The sequence below is a fragment of the Microcaecilia unicolor genome, chromosome 7, assembly GCF_901765095.1.
Source record: "Microcaecilia unicolor chromosome 7, aMicUni1.1, whole genome shotgun sequence".
Classification (NCBI taxonomy): Eukaryota; Metazoa; Chordata; class Amphibia; order Gymnophiona; family Siphonopidae; genus Microcaecilia; species Microcaecilia unicolor.
In genome coordinates, this window is record NC_044037.1 from 185068962 (window position 1) to 185092015 (window position 23054).

Consider the following 23054-nt stretch of genomic DNA (forward strand, 5'->3'; position numbering starts at 1 on the left):
GCACTAACAATTAGGCCACTCCTCCCTGAAAATCTGAATGTTTAGGGCTTCCCTCCAAGGACCGGGGGTTGAGAAATTTAATGTGATCGCTAAATCTGCACCAGAAGATCAGATAAAAGGAAGGATTCTGCATGTGTTTGTCTTATTGATTAAAATTAATACTCTGCCAAAACCAGCCCAAAATTTGCATTCGGCCTTGTTTGGTTTCAGCCAAAAATGCCAGTGCATTTCTGGGTGAAACCAAATTTTTTTGCTATGCTCTGTGGTTCTCCTCCCCTTCCAAATGAGCTCCTACTTCCTCCCTCCCCTAAACAGAAGCACCCTCTTCCCCTGGACTTTTACACCACGCTGGTATTCTAGTGGCATGGTGGAGCAGGAATGATCCCCACTTACTTCTGCCCATATTCTCTCTGCAGTCAACGCTGCTACGACTTCCAGCGGCAGTCTCGTAAGATTGCCGCTGAAGTCATGATTACCATTTTGAAATTGGAGCCAGCATGGGCAGGAGCGATGGGCAGCCTCTCCTGCTTGTGCTAGCTCCACTCTCAAAATGGCTGCCCTGACCTTCAGCAGCAGTCTTGTGTGACTGCCGCTGAAGTTGAGGTAACCTTTTGCCGGCGGAGACAGCATGGGCAGGAGTGTCTTGGGGATCGCTCCTGCCCTGGAGGCGGCAGTGGGAGTTGAGGAGGAGGGAAGAAGTTGAACTCCTCTGGTATAGGAGGGGAGGCAGTGGTGAAGAAGGGAGGGAGTGAGGGCTGTTCCCACTTGGGGGCTGGATTGGTTTCAGCTGAAAGAGTAGCAAATTGTGGCAACAGCTCATTTTTGGTTGAAATCGTTAAAATAAAAACCGGTTTCAGTCACCCTCTATATTCTAGATTTTCTATTCTCCCCCCCCCCCCCCCCCCCCCCCCCAAGGACATTCTATATCATGGATGCCAAATAAGACCCATGAGGTGTTTAAGGCCAACAAGGCTCTCATCTGGCTCCTAGAACACTTGCAAAACTTGTGGAGACATAGCAGGCAGTTTCAGTAAAGGAGGAGCAGGAAACAAGCAACTGAAATGTCACTGTTGGTATTCTGCAGCCGGAGTACAAGAGTTCCAGAGTGCCTGTGCCATACCTCTACTCTGCTTTCCCTTCATAGCTGTCCTGTCTTATTGTGCTTCCCAAATTATCCCCCCCTCCCATAGGCGCCCCGTATAAGAGGCTTGGGGAGGCTAAGGCTCCCCAGCCAAATCGTGTACTTCCTTGGCTGCTGGCCAAGGTGGGGCGCAAGGGGAGTGGTCGCTCCCCCAAACAGATGACCGGTCTCTGCCTCCCCCCGCCGCTCTCACCCATCCGCGTTCTCCCTCTCTCCGACGCCGCGATTCACATAGAAGCCAGCCTTAATCTGCCTGCGTCCCGCCTCCTGTAATACAACTTCCTGTCTTACGCAGAGGTGGGATGCGTCTGAGGGAGAGGCTCCGACGCAGGCAGATTAAGGCTGGCTTCTATGTGAATCGCCGGTGTCAGAGCGAGGGAGAACATGGATGGGTGAGAGCGGACTGAAAAGACAGGACCCCGGGGGGGGGGGGGGGTGTGGGAGCGAAAGCTACAGATGGCTGGGGGGGGGCAGGGGAGAGAAGAGTCGCTGGTGGGCAGGGAGGGCTCAGGGCAGGGGGGAGAGGAGGGCTGCTGGACATGGGAGGATGGAGGGGAGAGCAGGGTTGCTGGACATGGGTGGATGGAGGAGAGGGCAGGGGTTGCTGGACATGGGTGGGTGGATGGAGGGGAGAGCAAGGGGAGAGGAGGGTTGCTGGACATGGGTGGATTGAGGGGAAGGTTGCTGCGTAAGTGGGTGGGTGGATGAGGGGAGGGCAGGGGAGAGAAGGGTTGCTGGACATGGGTGGGCGGATAGAGAGGAGGGTTGCATTACATGGATGGAGGAGAGGGAAGGGAGAGAGAAGAAATGCTGGACATGGATGGAGGGGGAGGGAGGAGTGAGGAAGGAGATGAGATGAGAGAAAAGGAAGAGAGCAGAAAAACTGCACATGGATGAAGAAAATAGGCAGAAGCTGGATCCACTGGACAGTCAAGTCTGCGGAGGACCCAGCTTTTACTTATGGATGTAGGACAAGAATTGAAGAAGAAAGGCAGAAAGTAAACAAATAAATGGAAAGGAAGCCCTGGAAACGGAGTTAAGAGGACAGATAGCAGCAGAATCGGATACTGGGCCAGCATGATCAGAAAAACAAAGTCACCAGACAACAAAGGTAGAAAAGATCATTTTATTTTCATTATAGTGTTTGGAATATGTCCACTTTGAGAATCAGGTGCTCAACAAAAAATGTTTATATTTATTTACTTATGTATGGCATTTTATCCCACATTAAACATGAATTAGGATGTTTTGTGGCTCTACATGAGAACTGTGATATTATGATCCCTTGTTTCATATTGTTGACGGTCTGCATTTTCCGTATGGGTGGTATATTGGTGTATTAGGTTCTGCCCAGTGTAATATTTATGGTACAGTAAGGTTCGGAGTGTGTTTTTACACAAAGTTGTGCATAGTGTTTTGAAGTTGAGCGATTGTGGTTAGTATATGCTTTGAGCAACCACTTTATTCTTTGACATATGATACATATTTAATATCTAAATTTAATAAAAGGTATTAATTGACTTTTATTTTTATTTATTTATTTTTTCTGTGTGTTATCAGACAATTATGGATTTAAGCTCCACCCCTGGCCCCACCTCTAACCCCGCCCCCTTTAGCCTCCCCAAACAGTTGGGCCACCGACCGCCTATGCCCCCTCCCACTCTGGTGGAGTACCACAGTGTAGCAAGTCTCAGGCTCAGTGAAACAAGAGCACAATGGTAGGCAGCTGGTGTACAGGAATGTATGGCTGCCCCTCCCTCTAGGAAGAGTAAACATAAGGGGTATAAGCATTGGAGTATGCTGTGGGTACTAACGTTGAATTTGTCTCCGTAGCCCTGCTGCTGTTACAATTCTCCCCCCTCTCTACCCACCCACTAAGCAGGCAAACTACACCAATGGGTAGCAGCTAGAAAAGCAGAGGTAGTACGTTTCCACAGTCCTAAGCTGCTTGGAGCAGCACAACGCAAATAGCTGCAGCCCATAAACTTAGTTTTTCATTTTTTTCGTATAACAGATGTGAAAAGGTTATGATAGGTACAATGCTGCCCATAGTTAAAGTTCTCCTTTACCCATAACTAAGATAACATCTGTGTAGGTTAATAGCAGATTATGATAGGTATTAACAGTACACTTTTAGCTATCCATATGATAGGTATTAACAGTACACTTTTAGCTATCCATAATAGCATAGCAGCTAGCAAAGGTAAGGCCCCCTTCAGGAGTCTGAATGTCCCCCACCAAAACAGCAGCATACAATTAAAAAATAAATAAATAAATAAATAAAAAAGGATAATGCAACTGTAAATACATTGTTCCTGCTTCCCCATCTCCTCCCCCCTCCTCCAAGTCAGCTGCCAACACTGGAGACAGAGCCTGGACCTCCCCTGGTTGTAATACTTTGTCTAGTATGACTACGATGTTGCTTTCCTATTTGTACTGGTAAACCTCTTTGACCTGGGTTCCAGATATAGCGAATGCTACATACCTGTAGAAGGTATTCTCCGAGGACAGCAGGCTGATTGTTCTCACTGATGGGTGACGTCCACGGCAGCCCCTCCAATCGGAAACTTCACTAGCAAAGTCCTTTGCTAGTCCTCGCGCGCCCGCGCGCACCGCGCATGCGCGGCCGTCTTCCCGCCCGAAACCGGCTCGAGCCGGCCAGTCCAGTATGTAGCAAGACAATACACTTCAAGGGAAGACACAACTCCAAAGGGGAGGCGGGCGGGTTTGTGAGAACAATCAGCCTGCTGTCCTCGGAGAATACCTTCTACAGGTATGTAGCATTCGCTTTCTCCGAGGACAAGCAGGCTGCTTGTTCTCACTGATGGGGTATCCCTAGCCCCCAGGCTCACTCAAAACAACAACCATGGTCAATTGGGCCTCGCAACGGCGAGGACATAACTGAGATTGACCTAAAAAATTTACCAACTAACTGAGAGTGTAGCCTGGAACAGAACAAACAGGGCCCTCGGGGGGTGGAGTTGGATCCTAAAGCCCAAACAGGTTCTGAAGAACTGACTGCCCGAACCGACTGTCGCGTCGGGTATCCTGCTGCAGGCAGTAATGAGATGTGAATGTGTGGACAGATGAGCACGTCGCAGCTTTGCAAATTTCTTCAATGGAGGCTGACTTCAAGTGGGCTACCGACGCAGCCATGGCTCGAACATTATGAGCCGTGACATGACCCTCAAGAGCCAGCCCCGCCTGGGCGTAAGTGAAGGAAATGCAATCTGCTAGCCAATTGGATATGGTGCGTTTTCCTACAGCCACTCCCCTCCTATTGGGATCAAAAGAAACAAACAATTGGGCGGACTGTCTGTGGGGCTGTGTCCGCTCCAGATAGAAGGCCAATGCTCTCTTGCAGTCCAATGTGTGCAGCTGACGCTCAGCAGGGCAGGAATGAGGACAGGGAAAGAATGTTGGCAAGACAATTGACTGGTTCAGATGGAACTCCGACACGACCTTTGGCAGAAACTTAGGGTGAGTGCGGAGGACTACTCTGTTGTGATGGAATTTGGTGTAAGGGGCCTGGGCTACCAGGGCCTGAAGCTCACTGACTCTACGAGCCGAAGTAACTGCCACCAAGAAAATGACCTTCCAGGTCAAGTACTTCGGATGGCAGGAATTCAGTGGCTCAAAAGGAGGTTTCATCAGCTGGGTGAGAACGACATTGAGATCCCATGACACTGTAGGAGGCTTGACAGGGGGCTTTGACAAAAGCAAACCTCTCATGAAGCGAACAACTAAAGGCTGTCCTGAGATCGGCTTACCTTCCACACGGTAATGGTATGCACTAATCGCACTAAGGTGAACCCTTACGGAGTTGGTCTTGAGACCAGACTCAGACAAGTGCAGAAGGTAATCAAGCAGGGTCTGTGTAGGACAAGAGCGAGGATCTAAGGCCTTGCTGTCACACCAGACGGCAAACCTCCTCCAATGGAAGAAGTAACTCCTCTTAGTGGAATCTTTCCTGGAAGCAAGCAAGATGCGGGAGACACCCTCTGACAGACCCAAAGAGGCAAAGTCTACGCCCTCAACATCCAGGCCGTAAGAGCCAGCGACTGGAGGTTGGGATGCAGAAGCGCCCCTTCGTCCTGTGTAATGAGGGTCGGAAAACACTCCAATCTCCACGGTTCTTCGGAGGACAACTCCAGAAGAAGAGGGAACCAGATCTGACGCGGCCAAAAGGGAGCAATCAGAATCATGGTGCCTCGGTCTTGCTTGAGTTTCAACAAAGTCTTCCCCACCAGAGGGATGGGAGGATAAGCATACAGCAGGCCCTCCCCCCAATCCAGGAGGAAGGCATCCGATGCCAGTCTGCCGTGGGCCTGAAGCCTGGAACAGAACTGAGGGACTTTGTGGTTCACTCGAGATGCGAAGAGATCTACCAAGGGGGTGCCCCACGCTTGGAAGACCTGGCGCACCACTCGGGAGTTGAGCGACCACTCGTGAGGTTGCATAATCCTGCTCAACCTGTCGGCCAGACTGTTGTTTACGCCTGCCAGATATGTGGCTTGGAGCACCATGCCTTGACGGCGAGCCCAGAGCCACATGCTGACGGCTTCCTGACACAGGGGGCGAGATCCGGTGCCCCCCTGCTTGTTGACATAGTACATGGCAACCTGGTTGTCTGTCTGAATTTGGATAATTTGGTGGGACAGCCGATCTCTGAAAGCCTTCAGAGCGTTCCAGATCGCTCGTAACTCCAGAAGATTGATCTGCAGATCGCGTTCCTGGAGGGACCAGCTTCCTTGGGTGTGGAGCCCATCGACATGAGCTCCCCATCCCAGGAGGGACGCATCCGTGGTCAGCACTTTTTGTGGCTGAGGAATTTGGAAGGGACGTCCCAGAGTCAAATTGGAGCAAATCGTCCACCAATACAGGGAGTCGAGAAAACTCGTGGACAGGTGGATCACGTCCTCTAGACCTCCTGCAGCCTGATACCACTGAGAGGCCAGGGTCCATTGAGCAGATCTCATGTGAAGGCGGGCCATGGGAGTCACATGAACTGTGGAGGCCATGTGGCCCAGCAATCTCAACATCTGCCGAGCTGTGATCTGCTGGGACGCTCGCACCCGCGAGACGAGGGACAACAAGTTGTTGGCTCTCGTTTCTGGGAGATAGGCGCGAGCCGTCCGAGAATCCAGCAGAGCTCCTATGAATTCGAGTCTCTGCGCTGGGAGAAGGTGGGACTTTGGATAATTTATCACAAACCCCAGTAGCTCCAGTAGGCGAATAGTCATCTGCATGGACTGCAGGGCTCCTGCCTCGGATGTGTTCTTCACCAGCCAATCGTCGAGATATGGGAACACGTGCACCCCCAGCCTGCGAAGTGCCGCTGCTACCACAGCTAGGCACTTTGTGAACACCCTGGGCGCAGAGGCGAGCCCAAAGGGTAGCACACAGTACTGGAAGTGGCGTGTGCCCAACTGAAATCGCAGATACTGTCTGTGAGCTGGCAGTATCGGGATGTGTGTGTAGGCATCCTTCAAGTCCAGAGAGCATAGCCAATCGTTTTCCTGAATCATGGGGAGAAGGGTGCCCAGGGAAAGCATCCTGAACTTTTCTTTTTCGAGATATTTGTTCAGGGCCCTTAGGTCTAGGATGGGACGCATCCCCCCTGTTTTCTTTTCCACAAGGAAGTACCTGGAATAGAATCCCAGCCCTTCTTGCCCGGATGGCACGGGCTCGACCGCATTGGCGCTGAGAAGGGCGGAGAGTTCCTCTGCAAGTACCTTCTTGTGTTGGAAGCTGTAAGACTGAGCTCCCGGTGGACAATTTGGAGGTTTTGATGTCAAATTGAGGGTGTATCCCTGCCGGACTATTTGCAGAACCCACTGATCGGAGGTTATGAGAGGCCACCTTTGGTGAAAAACTTTCAACCTCCCTCCGACTGGCAGGTCGCCCGGCACGGACACTTGGATGTCGGCTATGCTCTGCTGGAGCCAGTCAAAAGCTCGCCCCTTGCTTTTGCTGGGGAGCCGCGGGGCCTTGCTGAGTCGCACGCTGCTGACGAGAGCGAGCGCGCTGGGGCTTAGCCTGGGCCGCAGGCTGTCGGGAAGGAGGATTGTACCTACGCTTGCCGGAAGAGTAGGGAACAGTCTTCCTTCCCCCGAAAAATCGTCTACCTGTAGAGGTAGAGGCTGAAGGCTGCCGGCGGGCGAATTTGTCGAATGCGGTGTCCCGCTGGTGGAGAGACTCTACCACCTGTTCAACTTTTTCGCCAAAAATATTGTCCGCACGGCAAGGCGAGTCCGCAATCCGCTGCTGGAGTCTATTCTCCAGGTCGGCGGCACGCAGCCATGAGAGCCTGCGCATCACCACACCTTGAGCAGCGGCCCTGGACGCAACATCAAAAGTGTCATAAACTCCTCTGGCCAGGAATTTTCTGCACGCCTTCAGCTGCCTGACCACCTCCTGAAAAGGCTTGGCTTGCTTGGGGGGAAGAGCATCAACCAAGCCCGCCAACTGCCGCACATTGTTCCGCATGTGTATGCTCGTGTAGAGCTGGTAAGACTGGATCTTGGACACGAGCATAGAGGAATGGTAGGCCTTCCTCCCAAAGGAGTCTAAGGTTCTAGCGTCCTTGCCCGGGGGCGCCGAAGCATGTTCCCTAGAACTCTTAGCCTTCTTTAGGGCCAAATCCACAACTCCAGAGTCATGAGGCAACTGAGTGCGCATCAGCTCTGGGTCCCCATGGATCCGGTACTGGGACTCGATCTTCTTGGGAATGTGGGATTAGTTAAGGGTTTTGTCCAGTTCGCAAGCAATGTCTTTTTTAGGACATGGTGCAAGGGAACAGTGGACGCTTCCTTAGGTGGAGAAGGATAGTCCAGGAGCTCAAACATTTCAGCCCTGGGCTCGTCCTCCACAACCACCGGGAAGGGGATGGCCGTAGACATCTCCCGGACAAAGGAAGCGAAAGACAGGCTCTCAGGAGGAGACAGCTGCCTTTCAGGAGAGGGAGTGGGATCAGACGGAAGACCCTCAGACTCCTCGTCAGAGAAATATCTGGGGTCTTCCTCTTCCTCCCACGAGGCCTCACCCTCGGTGTCAGACACAAGTTCCCGAACCTGTGTCTGCAACCTCGCCCTGCTCGACTCAGTGGAACCACGTCCACGACGGGGGCGTCGAGAGGAAGACTCCCTCGCCCGCATCGGCGAAGCTCCCTCTGCCGACGTAGTCGGGGAGCCCTCCTGGGAGGTGGCCGCGGTCGGCACCGCACGCGGTACCGACGTCGGGGACCTCAACCTGGGTGATGGGCCAGACGGCGCCACGCTCGACGGTACCGGAGGCGCAAGCACCGCCGGTACCGGAGGGGTAGGGCGCAACAGCTCTCCCAGAATCTCTGGGAGAACGGCCCGGAGGCTCTCGTTCAGAGTGGCTGCAGAAAAAGGCTGAGAGGTCGATGCAGGCGTCGACGTCAGAACCTGTTCCGGGCGAGGAGGCTGTTCCGGGCTGTCCAGAGTGGAGCGCATCGACACCTCTTGAACAGAGGGTGAGCGGTCCTCTCGGTGCCGATGCCTGCTGGGTGCCGAAGCCCTCGGCGACCCAGAGCTCTCGGTGCCGACACGGGGAGGAGACCGGTGTCGATGCTTCTTCGATTTCTTCCGAAGCATGTCACCGGAGCTCCCCGGCACCGACGAGGAGGACGTAGAATCCATCCGTCGCTTCCTCGGGGCCGAGACCGAAGAGGGTCGATCTCGGGGGGGCTGTACCGCAGGAGCCCTCAGGGTAGGAGGAGACCCACCCGAGGGCTCACCGCCACCAGCAGGGGAATGGACAGCCCTCACCTGCACTCCACTCGATGCACCACCGTCCGACGACATCAGGAGACGAGGTCCCGGTACCACCGACGTCGATGCAGCTATCCGATGTCTCGGCGCCGATGCAGAGGCCCGATGCCTCGATGCACTCGATGCAAGGGCGGCCGAGGAAGATGGTCTGGACGCTGACGACGTCGATGCACTCGAAGATCCCGGTGCCGATGCTGACGAAGAGCCCGAGAACAACACGTTCCACTGGGCTAGTCTCGCTACCTGAGTCCGCCTTTGAAGCAGGGAACACAGACTGCAGTTCTGAGGGCGGTGCTCAGCCCCCAGACACTGAAGACACGACGAGTGTCGATCAGTGAGCGAGATAACCCGGGCGCACTGGGTGCACTTCTTGAAGCCGCTGGAAGGCTTCGATGTCATGGGCGGAAAAATCACGCCGGCGAAGTCAAAAGCCGAAATGGCGAAAATTGAAGCACCAAAAATTTAGAGGGAGAAAAATCTCGACCGAGGCCGAAAGAGGCCTACCCCGACGACGAAAGAAAACTTATCGGGACAAAAAGCTGGAAGTACGGGGAGGATTGACACGAAACCCGGGAAGGGTTTCCGGAGCACTTCCCGCAGTAGAAGAAAGCTTTTCCGAAGAAAAAACACGCTCAAAAAAACTTTGGACGCGCGAGGTCGACTCTCCGGGGCTCGACACGGCGAAAAAACGACCGTACCGAGTGCGGACAAAAGAAGACTGGCCGGCTCGAGCCGGTTTCGGGCGGGAAGACGGCCGCGCATGCGCGGTGCGCGCGGGCGCGCGAGGACTAGCAAAGGACTTTGCTAGTGAAGTTTCCGATTGGAGGGGCTGCCGTGGACGTCACCCATCAGTGAGAACAAGCAGCCTGCTTGTCCTCGGAGAATTTATATTTGTAGACAAATGATAAAGGTGACTCTCCCCATTTTCTCAAGTTGGTTGCAACATTTCAGGGAACCCAACACTCTGCTTCCCGAGGCTGGCCCACTTCAGGTATACATTTTTCTAATGCAGCTTGCCACTGAAATGATTTTAACACTCCTCTCTATATAATGCAAACCAATTCACATATAAGCAATCTGATGCCTTGTTGCACTTCTTTTGAAACTGCATGACCAGGGCCAGTCTTAGGCAGGAGTGGTTGCACAGGGCCTTGCGCTCTCAGGGGCCCCGTGGCGACCTTAGCATCTCCCTCCCACTCCCTGCTTCAGCCATCATTGCCATCTCCTGTTCTCAATCTATACCTGAGTGGAGGAGTGGCCTAGTGGTTAGGGTGGTGGAGTTTGGTCCTGGGGAACTGAGAAACTGAGTTTGATTCCCACTTCAGACACAGGCAGCTCCTTGTGACTCTGGGCAAGTCACTTAACCCTCCATTGCCCCATGTAAGCCACATTGAGCCTGCCATGAGTGGGAAAGCGCGGGGTACAAATGTAACAACAACAAAAAAATCTAACCACCTTGGTCAGCTCTCTCCTACTCCCTTTTGGCTCCCTGCAGCGCTGCCTTCTTCAATCCGGCCTTGAAGCTTTCTCTCTGCTCCAATTTCCTGTCCTGCATAGGTGGGACACTGCAAGAGGGAAAGCTTCTGGGGCCACCAAAGGCAACAGTGCTGCGAGCCAGAACTAAGGGAGCGGGTAGGAGATAGCTGAAGGTGGTTAGATTGAGACGGCTGCTGAAGCCCATGAAGTTGGTCTCCCTTTCCCTCTCCTCCGCACACCCCTCATCCCCTTACCCAAACAAAGTAAGCAAATCTATGAGCTGCTCTATCCACGTTGTCGTTCTTTATTGTTGGTAGCATTTTCATTGAACCTCACTTATATTTTCAAAGACGCTGGCTTTTGTAGCATACGGATGTACACAGAGTATTGGTTTCACCTAATTAGTTCTAAAACGTAATAATTGTGTCTTTTGGAGGGGCTGGTTATAGGGACTCACTCTAGTAAAGGGTATCAGGTGCTTAACAATCAGACTTACTACAGTTTAGGTTGAGACCGGGGAGCATTTAACATCTTTTTTTCCTGTGCCTACATCAAAAGAAAAAAATGGCATGTGGTAACTTGCTCCTTTTGCTTTGTGGAATGCAGTGGTATACACTGGCCTTTTTTTTTTATTATTAGTACCATTTCACATAGATGGTATCGGGGTGGACTAAGTGTGGTCTGGGCCCCCAGGCACTGAGGGTGATCTGGGCCCCCTGCCTGACAACCCCTACCACCGCGCTGCTGCACTCCCTACCACTGCTACCCTGGTCCTACCTGGAGGGCACTGGTGGTTTAGTGGTCTCTGCGGGGGGGGGGGGGGGGGAGGAGAGAGCATGTTCTCTCCTGCCCATTCTCATGCCTGACACCACTGTGTTTTCAAACTGGTGGCCGAGACTTCCCGCGGTAGTCTCGCATGTATCAATAGCCTCGCTAGACTTCCACAGGGAGTCTGGTCGCCATTTTGAAAGTACAGCGGTGCCGGCAGGGGGAACAGCAGTAGCACAATGGGCAGAAAAGAACATATTCTTCCTCTCTCCCCCGCAGATGCCACTAGATCACCAGTGGCACACTTTTAAAGGTAGGACCAGGGAAGGCTGTAGTGTGCAGCGGGCATCCGGACTGAGCCTCTGGGCACTGCCCGATTGACTGAATGGTCAGTCCACCCCTGGAAGGTATTAAATAATGAGGGAAGGGTTTCCTTCGTGCAGAACTGTCCAGAGTCAGTCTAAATGTACCAACATTGTCCAGTTCAGCATACCATTAGCCGCCAAGTTCATACGTTAATTATGTTCAATGGAAAATAAATTTGTTGGCTCAGGCTGCTTGATATGTGAATATTCAATCACTGTTTCATTATTGCTACCAAGTATTACATATTAAGGGCATTTGTTTTAATTCATTTATCCCGTCCTTACATGCACATGGTTTTGCTTTTTAAACTCAAAGGTTTCCTATGATAGCATTGTGCTTATTTGAATTAGTTTTTCTGTACAAATTTTGCTTGATTTGTCTTTATTTGAAATAAGGGGCAGGGCCCGGGGGCCCCAGCAAACTAGCCTGCACAGGGCCCTGCAATTGCTAAGACCGGCCCTGTGCATGACCACTATGTATCTGCAGAAAAGTAGTAAAACCCTGCCATGGAGACTCCTCCTTAGTATAAATATCATCTGGTTTACCTTGAACTTTTCTCCTGATATATAAGCTTCCAGTATGACCCACATCAAGTTCTGTCACCTGCACTTCTTTGTGGTGCGACCATGGGTAGTTGGGCTGATGTGGTGGTATGCTGCCTGCTCTTTTTCTGATAGTTTTATCTTTAGAGGCGAGTTGATGTTGGTTATATTGCCAGGGGTAAGGAAACTATCGCCATAGAAAGAGCTGCTTGATCTTGCTGTCTCAGGCAGTGGCATATCGTCTTGACACTGTAAAGCTACAGCTGCTTCATCTAGAAGTGGGAAAATTCGCTGTTCCCAAGGTGAAAACTTTGAGAAAAAAAGATTAAATAAGTTAAAATTAACACATTTATCAACTTGGTCAATTCAGATGTATTCTGCTATCAAAAAGAAAATTCACATCATGTCAGAAAAAAAAAAATGTACCGACTTGACTGCAGCTTCAAAACAAATACTTACACTATGTGGTAAATTTATCATTTTATATATAATTTCAAATAAATATACTTTGTAGTCTATCAGTACTAATTTTGTACATAAAGAAATATCTTACGTTTCTGTAATTACTGTATATATTTGAATATAAACAAGATTTTTGGGCCAAAAAAAGGGGATCTCCGTTTTTAATAAGTCCGCACCTGATGACTGGCACTTTTGTCCTCTCCTCCCCACCTGATAATAGGCACTATTGTTCCTGTAGCATCCACCATTCCCAGCTCTGCCCCCCAGCCTCCCCCCCAAACTGGAAACTCACACTTACTCACTCCCTCCATTGTACAGAGAACACCCCCCTTCCTTACAACCTGGGTGGTCCAGTGGTGAGCTGGGGCAGGAGCGATCTTCCTACACTCCTGCTCATGCAGTATCCATAATGAAAACGGCTGCCTTTGGGCCTTGAGCTGGGCTGGGTTGATGTTGCTGCACTACCTGGGACCATTTGTATGTGGAATGTGTCATTCTTCTTTTTGTCTACTCTCTGACCTTTCCTATGATAACTGGAATTCCTTTTCTCTATGTTTTTACTTTGTAAATCGCTTAGCCCTACCTGTTAGTTTAAGCAGTATAGCAAGTTTTGAATAAATAAGTAAAAACTCACAGCAGTCTTGCGAGATTACTGCAGGAGCTTTTTTTTGGTATGGAGACTGCATGGGCAGGAGAATAGAAGGATCGCTCTTTCCCCAGCTCACTACTGGACCACCAGGGCTTTAAAGTAGGCCCAAGGAGGGGGGCCTACGCTGGGTCTGGGTGTGTTCTTTAGTTGAGAGAGAGAGAGACGGAGAGAGGAAATTTCCAGTTTGGGGGAAGGGGGGGAGACAGGGGGCACAGCTGGCAGCAGCAGGACACCTCAGGAAAGGGAGGGAACATCAGGAATGCTGTATGTCACGGCGTAGGGAGGGAAGGAAGAGAGGATAACATTTTTCCCCTAAAAATGGCAAAATGTCTCGGTTTATATTTGAGTATATATGATAATCAAATTTCTCTTGGATTTACTACGAATAGTAGGGGTTGGAGTCGACAGTAGAAAAATAGAGGAGTAAGAGTAAAAATGTTTGGTGTACCAACTCCACAACCCTATAATAAAAACAATGAGGCCGATATTCATCCCACGGGAGGCAGCCTGCCTAAGTGCCGTGATCAGCGCTAACCCCAGATATTCAATACCAGGCAGTTTCTGGTGACCAGCACTGAATATCTGTTTTTGTTTGGTTGGCTCAAACCAGGGGCATAGCTATGGGGGGGCACTGGATGCCCAGGCCCCCCCAATCTTGACTAAGGCCCCTCCCTCCCCCCCAGTCAGGTGCCCTGCCTGCCTCCGGACCGGATCCCTGGCTGGGCTGTGCATTACTCATCCCCTTGGTGGTGCCTGCACATCTTGTGCTGCGCCTTTGCACACACTGGTTTGTAATCAGTACTATGTGCCTGTACCCAGCTCCTCCCTCCCCTCGGTTGGACAGCCACCACCAAGAGTCTCTGTGGTGCTAAACTCTTGGTAGCGGGCTGGCGCTGAGACTTGAGGCTGCTTCTTTCTAGCGTTTTCCCTTTCCCCCTCCCCGCTGACATCTTGTATCTCATCTCTCCAATTCCCTTCATCGCTGTTGGTAGTGGCACTGCAGCGATTACAACAGTTTGCCTTGGCCTTCCCTGCCACACATCCCGCTTATGCGGAACAGGAAGTTGTACCAGAGGAGGCTCAAGTGCGAGGGATAATTGGACTATGAGGAGGAAGGGAAAGGGAGAGACACTGGAACCGTTGGGGGGGGGGGGGGGGGGGGGGGGGGAGTGAGAAAAGGAGAAAGATGGAGGTACTATTCTGCTGGACCTTTGGGAGGAGAGAGGTGATGGAACCATACGGGTGGGGGTGAAGGGAGGGCAGGAGGAAAGGGGAGAGATGGAGGATCTACAGGATGGAGGGAGAGAGGTGCAAGTCCTGCTCTGCTGGATATTTTTTTTTTTTTTTTGGGGGGGGGGGGATGATGGACAGAGAGGAAGAGGTGCTGGATTGGGGGGGGAGAGAGAAGGGATTGTTAGATGTGGATTAGCTGGCAGGAGGGAAGAAGGGAGACTGGACTTAGGGAAAGGGGGAGAGACACTGGACTGTGAAGGGATGGTAGGAATTGAGAGGGAGATATTTTGGCCCCAGTAGGAGATGTAGGAGGAAGGGAAGCGAAAGGAGAGTGTCAGGGAGACAGAGAAAAGAGATGCTGGTCATTGAGGGAGCATAGAGAAAGAGACACAAACAAAGGGAAAATGCTAGACAGAGAGGGGATAGGGACACAAAGGGTCAATGATTTATTTATTTATTTGGTTCACTTGTATCCCACATTTTCCCAGCTTATGCGGGCTCAATGTGGCTAACAAAGTTACTAGAAAATTACATAATAAAACAGGATAAAATTGTTCCAGTAAAAAAGTTTACAAATTTAAGTACAGAGTAGCTAAAATAAGAGAATACAGATGGGAATACAGGAGCAACAAGAGGGAAGCTGACAGAGGGTAAAATGTGGGTAAACTAACAAAATGGGGGAAAAATGGGGGTTAAACAGCATTGTTGACTTCGGGGTAGGCTTTACTAAACAAATAAGTTTTTAGTAATTTTTTTAAAAATTTTGATGACCCGGTGTCTCTTTCAGGAGTCTCGGCAAAGCATTCCAGGTTCGCGGGCTGATGAACGAAAAGGAAGAAGCGTAGAAAGTCTTGTATTTTAGATTCCTGCATGTAAACTGGTGCTTCACCGTAAATGATCTTATGAGTTAAGGCACAGATCTTGAAATCAATACAGTCCTTAATGGGAAGCCAATGAAGTCTCACATGAAGAGGCTGCGCACTGATGGGAAGAAAAAGGGATATTGGAGGATGCTGGACATAGGGTGAGAGGGAAGATGGGAGATGCTGGCAATGGGGAGGTAAGAAAATGAAGGGGGATGCTAGACATGGGAGGAGTAAGAATATAATGGAGAAGTTGACATGGAAGGGAAGGGGACATAGAGGGATGCTGGATATGAGAGGGAGTATGGTGACAGGCAGAGTTGCTGAATTGAAGTAAGGGAAGGATGTCAAAGAGACCATAGTGGATCAGATGACCTTATAACAACCAGGCAGAAGATAACATATTAATAAAGCCATGTATTAAACGTGATATAAAACTGAGCAACAAGCATGCACTGAAATGTCTACACACAAATGCAAGGAGCCTGAGACATAAGATGAGAGAGCTGGAATACATTGCACACAATGAAAAATTGGATTTTATAGGCATATCTGAGACCTGGTGGAAGGAAGATAACCAGTGGGACACAGTCAAACCGGGCTACAAATTATATCGTAGTGATAGGGTAGATAGGATTGGAGGAGGGGTAGTACTGTATATTAATGAGAACCTTGACTCAGATAGGCTGCAAATATTGCAGGATACAAAACCACTATTGGAATCTTTGTGGATCGAAATTCCACGTGAAAAGGGAAATAAAATGGTAATAGGAGTATACTACCGTCCGCCTGGCCAGGACGAGCAGATGGACGCAGCAATGTCAAAGGAAATTAGGGAAGCAAATAAAATGGGCAATGTAATAATAATGGGTGATTTCAATTATCCGGATATAGACTGGGTTAATGTAACATCGGTACACGCCAGGGAGATAAAATTTCTTGATGAAATCAAGGACAGCTTCATGTAACAGCTGGTTCAGGAGCCAACAAGAGAAGGAAAAATACTAGACTTAGTCCTTAGTGGAGCTCATGATCTAGTACGGGGGGGGGGGGGGGGGGGGGGGTAACGGTGTGAGGGCCACTTGATAACAGTGATCATAATATGATCAGTTTTGATATTGGCATTGAAGAAAGTGAACTTAGGAAATCAAATACACTAGCATTTAACTTTAGAAAAGGTGATTATGATAAAATGAGAAAAACGGTGGAAAAAAGACTGAAAAGAGCAGCTCACAGGGTAAAAAACGTGCATCAGGCGTGGATGCTGTTAAAAAACACCATCCTAGAGGTACAGGAGAAATATATTCCACGTATTAGAAAAAAGAGGAAAAAAGACCAAACTTCAGCCGGCATGGCTAAACAGTAACCATTAGAGCCAAAAAACTATCCTTCAGAAAATGGAGAAGAAAACCAACTGAAAATAACAAGATAAAACAAAAGGAATGCCAAGCCAAATGTAAAGCGGAGATAAGGAGGGTAAAAAAGTACTTTGAAAAAAGTTAGCGTTAGAAATGAATACACATAGTAAAAACTTTTTTTAATACATTAAAAGCAGGAAGCCGGCTAAAGAATCAATTGGGCCGTTGGACGAAAATGATGTTAAAGGGGTGATCAGGGAAGACAAAGCCGTAGCGGAGAAATTAAATGAATTCTTTGCTTCGTTCTTCACCGAGGAGGATTTGGGTGGGACACCGGTGCCGGAAAGGGTATTTGAAGCAGGCGAGTCAGAGAAACTAAACGAATTCTCTGTAAACTTGGAGGATGTAATGGGTCAGTTCTACAAACTGAAGAGTAGTAAATCACCAGAACCAGATGGTATTCATCCCAGAGTATTAATAGAACTGAAAAATGAACTTGTAGAGCTACTGTTAGTAATATGCAATCTATCCCTAAAATCAAGTGTGGTACCGGAAGACTGGAGGGTAGTCAATGTTACGCCGATTTTTAAAAAGGTTCCAGAGGAGATCTGGGAAATTATAGACCGGTGAGTCTGATGTCGGTACCGGGCAAAATGGTAAAGGCTATTATTAAGAATAAAATTACAGAGCACATACAAAAACATGGGCTGATGAGACCGAGTCAGCACGGATTTAATGAAGGGAAGTCTTGCCTCACCAATCTACTGCATTTTTTTGAGGGGGTGAACAAACATGTGGACAATGAGGAGCTGGTGGATATTGTGTATCTGGATTTTCAAAGAGCGTTTGACAAAGTGCCTCATGAAAGACTCCAGAGGAAACTGGAGAGTCATGGGATTGGAGGTAGGATATTACTATGGATTAAGAACTGGTTGAAAGATAGGAAGCAGAGAGTAGGATTGAATGGTCAGTATTCTCAATGGAGAAGGGTAGTTAGTGGGGTCCCGCAGGGGTCTGTGCTGGGACTGCTGCTTTTTAACATATTTATAAATGACCAAGAGTTGGGAGTAACTAGTGAGGTAATTAAATTCACAGATGACACAAAATTATTCAGGGTTGTCAAGTCGCAGGAGGAGTGTGAAAGATTACAGGAGGACATCGCGAGACTGGGGGATTGGGCATCCAATTGGCAGATGAATTTCAATGTTGATGAGTGCAAAGTGATGCATGTGGGCAACAGGAACCCAAATTTCGGCTATGTCATGCAAGGTTCCGCGTTAGGAGTCACAGATCTAGAAAGGGATCTGGGAGTCATTTTGATAAGACATTAAAAACTTCTTCTCAGTGTGCTGCGGCGGCTAAGAAAGCGCACAGAATGTTGGGTATTATTAGGAAAGGGATGGAAAACAAACACGAGGATGTTATAATGCCTTTGTATCGCTCCATGGTGTGACCGCACCTCGAATATTGTGTCCAATTCTGGTCGCCGCATCTCAAAAAAAGATATAAAGGAATTGGAGAAGGTGCAGAGAAGGGTGATGAAAATGATAAAAGGGATGGAACGACTTCCCTATGAGGAAAAGCTGAGAAGGTTAGGGCTCTTCAGCTTGGAGAAAAGGTGGCTGAGGGGTGATATGATAGAAGTCTACAAGATAATGAGCGGAGTAAAGCGGACAGATGTGAAGCGTTTGTTTACACTTTCAAACAACAATAGAACCAGGGGACACAAGATAGAGCTAGAATATGGTAGATTTAAAACAAATAGGAGAAAGTTTTTCTTTACTCAGCGTGCAGTTGGACTCTGGAACTCGTTGTCGGAAAATGTAGTGACAGCAGCTGGCCTTACGGAGTTTAAAGGGGGTTTGGCCAGATTCCTGAGGGAAAAGTCCATTGAACATTATTTTAAAAAAAATTTTAATGGGTTTTGCCGGGTTCTTAAAGCCTGGATTGGCCACTGTCGGAGACAGGATGCTGGGCTTGATGGACCCTTGGTCTTTTCCCAGTATGGCGGTGCTTATGTGCTTTTGATATGCTGGACAGAAGAGGGTGAGAGAGAATATACTGATCAGAGGAGTGAAAATAGAGAGGGTGCTGTATAGAAGGGAGGAAATAGAAAGAAGGTTCTGGAAGAGGGGAATGTTAGCAAAAAACAGGAAAAACCGGATGAAGAATGGGATGATTGGGGTGAGGGACATGAAAAGCTGTAGGTAGATGTGGTTAAAAAAAGGAAATTGAATACTACAAATGAAGTCTGAGCAGATTGAGAGAGAGAAAAATAAATGAAGGAAAGTAAAAGGGAAAAGATCAAAGTTAAAGATGGATTTAGGAGAAGAAGTGAAGAAGGCAGTTAGGGAGAGAAAAAGTAGGAGATGGACTGGAGATCTTGTAAAGTAAGTTAAGAAAAGCAGAAACTGGAGACTGGGACAAACATGACTGGAAAAAAAACCAAAACAACCAGACAACAAAGGTAGAAAGAAGAATTTTATTCTTAATTCAGTGAATGGAAAATATCAGTTTTACAGTAAATTTACACTGCTTTTTTTAATTGTTTGAAGTGTGCAGCTTTTTTTTTTTATTAGTTTGAAGCATGCAATAAGACAATATAGTGAATGATACATACCTGTAGCAGGTGTTCTCCGAGGACAGCAGGCTGATTGTTCTCACGACTGGGGTGACGTCCGCGTCAGCCCCCACCAACCGGAAGAAGCTTCACGGGCGGTCCGCACGCAGGGCACGCCCACCGCGCATGCGCGGCCGTCCTCCCGCTCGTGCGTGACCGTTCCCGCCAGTTGAATGACAAGCAAAAAGATGAAACGCAACTCCAAAGGGGAGGAGGGAGGGTAGGTGAGAACAATCAGCCTGCTGTCCTCGGAGAACACCTGCTACAGGTATGTATCATTCACTTTCTCCGAGGACAAGCAGGCTGCTTGTTCTCACGACTGGGGTATCCCTAGCTCTCAGGCTCACTCAAACAAGAACCCAGGTCAATGGAACCTCGCAACGGCGAGGGTATAACAGAAATTGACATACGAAGAACAACTAACTGAGAGTGCAGCCTGACCAGAATAAATTCGGGTCCTGGAGGGTGGAGTTGGATTCTAAACCCCAAACAGATTCTGCAGCACCGACTGCCCGAACCGACTGTCGCGTCGGGTATCCTGCTGGAGGCAGTAATGTGATGTGAATGTGTGGACAGATGACCACGTCGCAGCCTTGCAAATCTCTTCAATAGTGGCTGACTTCAAGTGGGCCACTGACGCTGCCATGGCTCTAACACTATGAGCTGTGACATGACCCTCAAGAGCCAGCCCAGCCTGGGCGTAAGTGAAGGAAATGCAATCTGCTAGCCAATTGGAGATGGTGCGTTTCCCGACAGCGACCCCTAGCCTGTTAGGGTCGAAAGAAACAAACAATTGGGCGGACTTGTCTGTGGGGCTGTGTCCGCTCCAAATATAAGGCCAATGCTCTCTTGCAGTCCAATGTGTGCAACTGACGTTCAGCAGGGCGGGTATGCGGCCTGGGAAAGAATGTTGGCAAGACAATTGACTGGTTAAGATGGAACTCCGACACCACCTTCGGCAGGAACTTTGGGTGGGTGCGGAGCACTACTCTGTTGTGATGAAATTTGGTATATGGAGCATGAGCTACCAGGGCTTGAAGCTCACTGACCCTACGAGCTGAAGTAACTGCCACCAAGAAAATGACCTTCCAGGTCAAGTACTTCAGATGGCAGGTATTCAGTGGCTCAAAAGGAGGTTTCATCAGCTGGGTGAGGACGACGTTGAGATCCCATGACACTGTAGGAGGCTTGATAGGGGGCTTTGACAAAAGCAAGCCTCTCATGAATCGAACGACTAAAGGCTCTCCAGAGATGGCTTTACCTTCCACACGATAATGGTAAGCACTAATCGCACTAAGGTGATTCCTTACTGAGTTGGTCTTGAGGCCAGACTCTGACAAGTGCAGAAGGTATTCAAGCAGGTTCTGTGCAGGGCAAGAACGAGGGTTCTAGGGCCTTGCTCTCACACCAAACGACAAACCTCCTCCACTTGAAAAAGTAACTCTTTTTAGTGGAATCCTTCCTAGAGGCAAGCAAGACACGGGAGACACCCTCAGACAGACCCAACGCAGCGAAGTCTACGCCCTCAACATCCAGGCCGTGAGAGCCAGGGACTGAAGGTTGGGGTGCAGCAACGCTCCGTCGTTCTGCGAAATGAGAGTCGGAAAACACTCCAATCTCCACGGTTCTTCTGAGGACAACTCCAGAAGAAGGGGGAACCAGATCTGACGGGGCCAAAAGGGCGCTATCAGAATCATGGTGCCGTGGTCTTGCTTGAGCTTCAGTAAGGTCTTCCCCACCAAAGGTATGGGAGGATAAGCATACAGGAGGCCGATTCCCCAATGGAGGAGAAAGGCATCCGACGCTAGCCTGCCGTGTGCCTGTAGTCTGGAACAGAACAGAGGCAGCTTGTGGTTGGTCTGAGAGGCGAAAAGGTCCACCGAGGGGGTGCCCCACTCTCGGAAGATCTTGCGTACCACTCTGGAATGAAGCGACCACTCGTGCGGTTGCATGACTCTGCTCAGTCTGTCGGCCAGACTGTTGTTTACACCTGCCAGGTATGTGGCTTGGAGAAGCATGCCGAACCGGCAGGCCCAACGCCACATCCCGGCGGCTTCCTGACACAGGGGGCGAGATCCGATGCCCCCCTGCTTGTTGGTGTAATACATTGCAACCTGATTGTCTGTCCGAATTTGGATAATTTGGCAGGACAGCCGATCTCTGAAAGCCTTCAGTGCGTTCCAGATCGCTCGGAGCTCCAGGAGGTTGATCTGCAGATCCTTTTCCTGGAGGGACCACAGACCCTGGGTGTGGAGCCCATCGACATGAGCTCCCCACCCCAGGCGAGATGCATCCGTCGTCAGCACTTTCGTGGGCTGCGGAATTTGGAATGGACGTCCCAGGGTCAAATTGGTCCGAATGGTCCACCAGAGCAGTGAAGTGCGGCAACTGGTGGAGAGGCGGATGACATCTTCTAGATTCCCGATGGCTTGGAACCACTGGGAAGCTAGGGTCCATTGAGCAGATCTCATGTGAAGACGAGCCATGGGAGTCACATGAACTGTGGAGGCCATATGACCCAGAAGTCTCAACATCTGCCGAGCTGTAACCTGCTGAGACGCTCTGGTCTGCGAAGCCAGGGACAGGAGGTTGTTGGCCCTCGCTTCGGGAAGGAAGGCCTGAGCCGTCTGGGTATTCAGCAGAGCTCCTATGAATTCCAGAGACTGGGTTGGCTGGAGATGGGACTTTGGGTAATTTATCACAAACCCAAGCAGCTCCAGGAGTTGAGTAGTGCACTGCATGGACCGGAGGGCTCCTGCCTCCGAGGTGTTCTTGACCAGCCAATCGTCGAGATATGGGAACACGTGCACTCCCAGCTTGCGTAGATACGCCGCCACCACCACGAGGCACTTTGTAAACACTCGTGGGGCAGAGGCGAGCCCAAAGGGCAGCACACAATACTGAAAGTGCCGTGCGCCCAGGCGGAATCTGAGATACTGTCTGTGAGCTGGCAGTATCGGGATGTGAGTGTATGCGTCCTTTAAATCCAGGGAACATAGCCAATCGTTTTTCTGAATCATTGGCAGAAGGGTGCCCAAGGAAAGCATCCTGAACTTTTCTTTGACCAGGAATTTGTTCAGGCCTCTCAGGTCTAGGATGGGACGCATCCCCCCTGTTTTCTTTTCCACAAGGAAGTACCTGGAATAGAATCCCTGCCCTTCCTGCCCGGGTGGTACGGGCTCGACCGCATTGGCGCTGAGAAGGGCGGAGAGTTCCTCTGCAAGTACCTGCTTGTGATGGGAGCTGAAGGATTGAGCTCCCGGAGGACAATTTGGTGGCAGGGAGGCCAAATTCAGGGCGTATCCGCACCGCACTATTTGGAGAACCCACTGGTCGGAGGTTATGAGAGGCCACCTTTGGTGAAAAAATTTTAACCTCCCCCCGACCGGCAGATCATCCGGTACGGACACTTTGAGGGCGGCTATGTTCCCGTGGATCCAGTCAAAAGCCCGTCCCCGGCTTTTGCTGTGGAGGCGCAGGGGGCTGCTTGGGCGCACGCTGTTGACGAGAACGAGCGCGCTGGGGCTGTCCCTGTGCCTGACGAGGCCTTCGGGCTGGCTGGGTGTACCTACGCTTTGCAAAAGAATAGGGTGCAGCCTGCCGGGCCCGGGAAAAACGTCCACCTGCTGAGGTGGATGCTGAAGGCGCCCAGTGGGAGAGCTTGTCGAGGGCGGTTTCCCGCTGATGCAGTTGGTCCACCAGCTGCTCGACCTTCTCACCAAAAATATTATCCCCCTGGCAAGGGACGTCGGTCAGTCTCTGCTGGGTGCGGTTGTCCAG

The 23054-nt window shown here is 50.1% G+C and overlaps 1 protein-coding gene across 5 annotated transcripts in view; it reads right to left on the minus strand.

Annotated features, from left to right (window-relative positions):
* The window catches only part of KANSL1L (KAT8 regulatory NSL complex subunit 1 like), a 363383-nt gene that overhangs the window by 8132 nt on the left and 332197 nt on the right, over window positions 1-23054 (minus strand). For 4 of the 5 annotated variants that reach the window (XM_030209770.1, XM_030209769.1, XM_030209772.1 and 1 more), the window contains exon 15: window positions 12093-12398. The exons of the other annotated variant lie outside the window; for it this stretch is intronic. In XM_030209770.1, the coding sequence (XP_030065630.1) occupies window positions 12147-12398 (252 nt within the window). In that variant the 3' untranslated portion in view covers window positions 12093-12146. The remainder of the gene's footprint in view (window positions 1-12092; window positions 12399-23054) is intronic. 5 annotated transcript variants of the gene reach the window in all.